Here is a 6,262-nt window from a genome sequence, read left to right on the forward strand (position 1 = left end):
CAAACCAGGCGTGCCCTTGGTTGGAATCGAACCTGGGACCCTCCAGTCCGCAGGCTGAGCCAAGCTGGTTAGGGCTTTATTATTTTTAATATATTTTTTATTGATTTCAGAGAGGAAGGCAGAAGGAGAGAGAGATAGAAACATCCATGGAGAGAGAGATTCATTGATTGGCTGCTTCCTACATGCCCCACACTGGGGATCGAGCCCGCAACCCGGGCCTGTGCCCTTGACCGGGAATCGAACCCATGACCTCCTGGTGCATAGGTCCCCGCACAGCCACTGAGCCTGGGCCGTGCTGGTGCTCCCAGGCCCTGCGGCGGGCACTCTGCCCGGGCCTCGCTCACATGGAGGTTGGAAAAGGACCCTGACTGACGCCCGTGCCAGGCCTCCTGGCACTGGGACCTCCGTATCTCACCCACGTTCCCATCCGTGTCCCCTCAGGTGGTGGCTCTCGGCGACGACGTGTTTGAGGGCCGGCCGCGACTGGCTGCGTGGCGTGGGCGGGTGGAGGCTGTCCTGGGGGCCGATCTGTGCCAGGAGACCCACGGCCCCATCCTGAACATCCTGGAACAGGCGGCCAACAAACAGCTCCCGCAGATCCCCCCTGAAGCCCACCCGCGTATGCTGCTTCGCATTTCCAGGATCCCCTGAGGGCGGGGGCGCTGGCCGGCCGGCCGAAGACTAGCCACCTTCCCTCTGTGTCTGACTTGTCCCTTTCACCCTTTCCATCCTGTCTCCGCTCTTGGCTCTGACTCCGGGAGGAGCTCTGCACAGGCAGGCCCCCCACTGTCCTCGGCAGCGCCTCTCGGGGGCCGCAGACATAAGCACTGGATGAAAACCCACCATGTGGCCCTGGCCGGTGTGGCTCGGTGGATAGAGCGTCGGCCTGCGGACTGAAGGGTCCCAGGTTCAATTCCAGTCCAGGGCACATGCCCGGGTCGCGGGCTCCATCCCCAGTGTGGGGCGGGCAGGAGGCAGCCGATCCATGATTCTCTCTCATCGTTGATGTTTCCCTCTCTCCCTCTCTTTTCCTCTCTGAAATCAATAAAAATATAATATTTTTAAAGGAAATCCCCTCGCCCTGACCAGTTTGGCTCAGTGGATAGAGCGTCGGCCTGCGGACTCAAGGGTCCCAGGTTCGATTCTGGTCAAGGGCATGTACCACGGTTGCGGGCACACACTGAGTGGGGAGTGTGCAGGAGGCAGCTGATCGATGTTTCTCTCTCATCGATGTTTCTGACTCTCTATCCCTCTCCCTTCCTCACTGTGAAAAATAAATAAAATATATATTTTTTAAAAAAATAAATAAAATAAAGAAGGAAATCCCCTCTGTTGCTGTGTGGACCAGGGTGGAGGCAGAGCAGCGGGCCTGGAAGCTGTGAGGTTGGCCAGGCCATGAGAGACCATGGGGATAAGAGAGGCAGGATGCAGAGTGACAGCGAGGCCGCAGCTGGCGATATAGGGGTGGGTTGGATGAGGAAGAGGGAAGACTCCTAGGACCTGAGCCCAGGGAGTTGGGGGTGCCCCCCTGAGGTGGGAGCTCTGGAGGAGGGCAGTCGAGAGGGTGGTGTCTTTACCAGGTCAGGATGGTTACTCTGTGGACAGAGGCGAGGCCTGGGCTGGGGGTGGGTGGGGCGTGTGTGTGTGTGTGTGTGTGTGTGTGATAGTGGAGGGAGGACACAGCGGACCTAAAGCCCTGAACTTTGCGCCTGCAGCTCCTCCCAGCCGGCCTGCCTGTCACCACTACCTGAAGGATTGTGAAGCCACCAGGCTGTCCCAGGCGCAGCTCAGGGCAGCCCAGCAGGGCAGGTGCTGAGCCCCATGCAGAGGGAGGGAGCAGGAGGGGGAGTGTCCACGGCTTGCCACGCCCCGTGGACGAGGAGGAGGGCCAGGCTGGGGACCCTGCTTTTGGAAAACCCAGGGCCAAGCCCCAACAGGGGTACAGCTGGACCTGCTGCCAAGCCCGAGATGCCAGGAGGGGTGGCAGCCTGGCAGGGCCCCTAGCCAGTCATGGAGGAAGTGGGCTTTAGGAAAGGGCACAGACCTGAGGCCCCACTTTTTTTTTTTTAATCCTCACCTGAGGATATTTTTTCCATTGATTTTTAGAGAGTGGAAGAGAGGGAGGGGAGAGGGAGAGAGAGAGAGAGGAACATCGATGGGAGAGAGACACATGGATTGGTTGCCTCCCACATGTATCCTGACTGGGGCTGAGGATCCTCTTTCTCCCAATCTTTCTCTAGCCACAGTTCAGGTTAGACTGGTCAGTGCCCACTTCCAATCTCTGCTTCTGGAACCTTCCAGGATTGGATCTCACTGCCCATCCTCCTTCCGGACCCTGCAAAGCCCCTTTGGTCGCTTTCCACAAGGAAGGCCTGGCCCTGGGAAGGAATTCCCTCGAGTGAGCCCCGAGGGAGGGGAAGAGCTGGGTCAGAGGACCCCTGCCGACCCCTCCCCAGCCTCCTCCTGTCTCCTCAGAATCCTTGCTGCTGTGAGAATTCCAGGTTGCACGGCCTCATGACAATCCCAAGTGAAACCGGAGTTCCAGAATGCGGGCTCCTGGCCTGGCTTGGAGAGGTCTGCTGGGTACAGGACCTGGGGCTCAGGCTGCACCTAGGCTCGGGGTCAGGGCCTGCTGGCTGTGGCTGGAGGAGGCCTGTTCCGCGTCTCAGCCATGGGCCTGGAGCTCTACCTGGACCTGCTGTCGGCGTCCTGCCGCGCCGTCTACATCTTCGCCAGGAAGAACAGCATCCCCTTCGACTTCCAGTTTGTGGACCTGCTGAAAGGTTGGCACCCGTTGCTTCCCTGGGCGGGCCTGGTCCTGGGAGTAGGCAGAGCACAAGGTGGGGTGTTTCTGAAAAGCAGAGACAGAGACCAGGGAGACGGCCTCTCCCCAGAGTCCGCAGGGGAAGGACAGGTTTCCGAGGGAAGCGTAGGCTGTGTGTCTGTCCCCACTGATTCTGCCCCGCTATGATGAACGGGCTCTTGGAGGGTAAAGGGGGAGAAATAGCTGCAGAGGGGGCCCCTGGCTCCCACCCAGTGCCCTCACCTTCTCCTTGCGGGAGTCTAGACACTGGTTAGTGGCAGCACCCACCGGGACATTGGCAAAGGTACAGAGGTGTCTGGTCATCCCACATTTAAGAGTCCAGAGGCAGCTTTGGTCTACACCATCCTCCGAATTCAAACCTGCTCAGACCCAGTGAAGTTCAGGGGACTGGTCTCCAGCACTCCCCTATCCCAAGCACAGAGGTGGCTTTAAAAGCTCAACTTGCAGGAGCCTATCCCCAGGTGCTCCAGAAGTGAATGAGGTGGAGCTCGAAAATGTTTCCAGCCAGCGACAGCTGGTCAAGGAAGAGTTCCAGCTTCTGCCCCCACACTGGGTCGGTTGCATGTGAAAGGCTCTTTTGTTGAATTCCAGCTGTGTGCTAGGGCTGGGGCTGCCAGCTGCCAGCCGTGGCTTCAGGCCCCAGAGTTGGGGGTGGGACCGGCACCCTCCAGCTTCTGGGAGGGAAAGTGTTGTCCTGGTCACAGAGCCTGAATGGGGGCAGGAGTCTTGATCCCGGTCCCTGTTCTGACCTGCCCTGACTTGCTCTCTGACCTGGGGGGGAGCCATGATGTCCTCTGGGCCTCAGTTTCCCCTGTTGAGCAAATGGAGGGAAGGACATTTCTGCCTCTGAGATGCCCGGCTCTCTCTTCCCGGGGGTGTCAGCAGCCTGTCCTTCCTGCCCCTGGCAGGTTACCACCACAGCAAGGAGTACACTGAGATCAACCCCCTGAAGAAGCTGCCCAGCCTCAAGGATGGGAAATTCATCTTATCTGAAAGGTAACAGTCTGCCCGGGGCCCTGCCACCGCCTGTCTCTGCTCCTCCTGCAGCTGGTCTGCTGGTGCTGACGGACTTATCTTACCGTGGACCGTCTCCCCCAGACGCCACAGCAGACAGAGCACTAGCCAAGGAGGAAGCATGATGCCCCGTGTGCCCATCACCAAGCTCCAGAATTGTCCACTCAGGGGCCCATTTGGCATCATCTGCACCCCACTCTGTTTCCCGGCCTCCTGGCCACCCCATCATCTCATCCATAAAGTTAGGAATGTACTTTCACTTTTCTTTTTTTTTCCTTTTTAAAAAAATATATTTTATTGATTTTTTACAGAGAGGAAGGGAGAGGGATAGAGAGTTAGAAACATCGATGAGAGAGAAACATCGATCAGCTGCCTCCTGCACACTCCCTACTGGGGATGTGCCCGCAGCAAGGTACATGCCCTTGACCAGAATCGAGCCTGGGACCCTTGAGTTCGCAGGCCGACGCTCTATCCCAGGGGTCTTCAAACTTTTTAAACAGGGGGCCAGTTCACTGTCCCTCAGACCGTTGGAGGGCTGGATTACAGTTTAAAAAAACACTATGAACAAATTCCGATGCACACTGCACATATCTTATTTTGAAGTAAAAAAACAAAACGGGAACAAATACAATATTTGTATTTGCATGTGGCCCGCGGGCCGTAGTTTGAGGACCCCTGCTCTATCCACTGAGCCAAACCGGTTAGGGTTCATTTTTCTTTAACATATTTTTATTGGTTTCAGAGAGGAAGGGAGAGGGAGAGAGAGATAGAGATATCAATGATGAGAGAGAATCATTGATTGCTGCCTCCTGCACGCCCCCTACTGGGGATGGAGCCCACAACCCGGGCTGGTGGCCTTCCCCGCAGCCTTTGGGCTCCTTCTTCCGCTGGAAGAATGTCAGTGCATAGAGCCCTCTGGGGCTGAAAGCTCCGAGTTGGGTGGAGGCCGCGCTGGGGTGGTGGGTGGTGCACCCAGCCAGGCCGGCCCGAGCAGTGCCCGCCCTGCCCTCCCTGCAGCGTGGCCGTCCTCCTCTACCTGTGCCGCAAGTACAGCGCCCCCTCGTACTGGTACCCGCCGGACCTGCACACGCGCGCCCGCGTGGACGAGTTCATGGCCTGGCAGCACACAGCCATCCAGCTGCCCATGAGCAAGATCCTCTGGATCAAGGTGCGTGGGCCACGCCTGGGGCTGACCGCTGGGGAGTTTACGCATGTGTCCCTCTGTCCCCGAGCCTCATTCTCTCAGCTCCCTTCCCTCCCCCCAAGTGAGGAGCCTGGAGTGAGCCATTGGGGTGAAAGAGCCTTGTAAAGGCCCGGAGAAGGGCACCCAGGAGGGACAGATGTCACTCAAACCAGGACAGGACTCAAGAAATTTCATTCTCAACTAGAATATATCAGAGTCGAAGGGCCTATAGACACCAGGGATCTAGAGACGACAACAGTTATGTACCGCTTAATGACGAATCTGTTCTGAGAAAATCGTTGTCAGGCGATTTTGTTGTGGAACGTGGTAGAATGTACTTCAACCGACCTAAATGGTGTCGCCTGCTGCACACTTAGGCCGCGTGGCTCAGCCCGCCGCTCCGAGGCTGCAAACCTGGGTAGCATGTGATTGTCTGAAACAGCACGAGCTGAGATCCAGGGCAGGGAAAATGGTGCAATGAGGAGAGGTGACAAACATAAGACAAGGCCACCGAGGCCTGGAGGGTCAGCCGCGAGCCCTGGGGTGCAGCCGCCTCTTCCCCCCTCTCCTCACCCCCGCCAGCTCCTGATCCCCATGATCACAGGCGAGGAGGTTCCAGTTGAGAAGACGGAGGAGGTGCTGGCGGAGGTGCAGCAAAACCTGAAGCTGTTCGAGGAGCGGTTTCTTCAGGACCGGATGTTCATCACCGGGGACAACATCTCCCTGGCCGACCTGGTGGCCTTGGTGGAGATGATGCAGGTGAGGGCTTTGCTGGCGGGGAAACAGCCCAGGAAGAGGGGGACTCCTCCGTGACCAGTGGGGCCATGACTTAGGGATAGACGGGTGGAGAGGGAGACCTGAGGCTGCGGAAGCCAAGCCTGGGTGGCGGGACTCAATCGGGGGCCACAGGACACACAGGAAGTTTTTAAAAAATATTTATCTTGATTGATTTCCGAAAGGAAGGGAGAGGGAGAGAGAGAGAGAGAGAGAGAAACATCAGTGATGAGAATCATGGATCGGCTGCCTCCTGCACGCCTCCCACTGAGGATCGAGCCCGCAACCTGGGCATCTGCCCTTGACCGGAGTCCAACCCGGGACCCTTCAGTCCACAGGCTGACGCTCTATTCACTGAGCCACACCGGCCAGGGCCAACACAGGGAGTTTGAACCATGGAGGAGGATTGCTAGCATCCATGCTGCATAGGATTCCTGGGTGTGTGTGTGTGTGTGTGTGTGTGTGTG

At 57.7% G+C, this 6,262-nt stretch overlaps 2 protein-coding genes across 2 annotated transcripts in view; both read left to right on the top strand.

Moving 5' to 3' along the window:
* LOC102238668 (glutathione S-transferase theta-2B) overlaps positions 1-917 on the top strand; it is a 3,589-nt gene extending 2,672 nt beyond the window's left edge. The window contains exon 5 of the mRNA XM_005886288.2: positions 442-917. Coding sequence (XP_005886350.1) covers positions 442-651 — 210 coding nt within the window. The 3' untranslated portion in view covers positions 652-917. The remainder of the gene's footprint in view (positions 1-441) is intronic.
* A 1,227-nt stretch (positions 918-2,144) lies between these two features.
* LOC102238985 (glutathione S-transferase theta-4) overlaps positions 2,145-6,262 on the top strand; it is a 5,682-nt gene continuing 1,564 nt past the window's right edge. Inside the window, exons 1-5 of the mRNA XM_005886289.2 lie at positions 2,145-2,398; positions 2,476-2,783; positions 3,733-3,820; positions 4,856-5,006; positions 5,604-5,780. Of these exons, the coding sequence (XP_005886351.1) occupies positions 2,672-2,783; positions 3,733-3,820; positions 4,856-5,006; positions 5,604-5,780 (528 nt within the window). The 5' untranslated portion in view covers positions 2,145-2,398; positions 2,476-2,671. The remainder of the gene's footprint in view (positions 2,399-2,475; positions 2,784-3,732; positions 3,821-4,855; positions 5,007-5,603; positions 5,781-6,262) is intronic.

The sequence above is a fragment of the Myotis brandtii genome, unplaced genomic scaffold, assembly GCF_000412655.1.
Source record: "Myotis brandtii unplaced genomic scaffold, ASM41265v1 scaffold97, whole genome shotgun sequence".
NCBI lineage: Eukaryota > Metazoa > Chordata > Mammalia > Chiroptera > Vespertilionidae > Myotis > Myotis brandtii.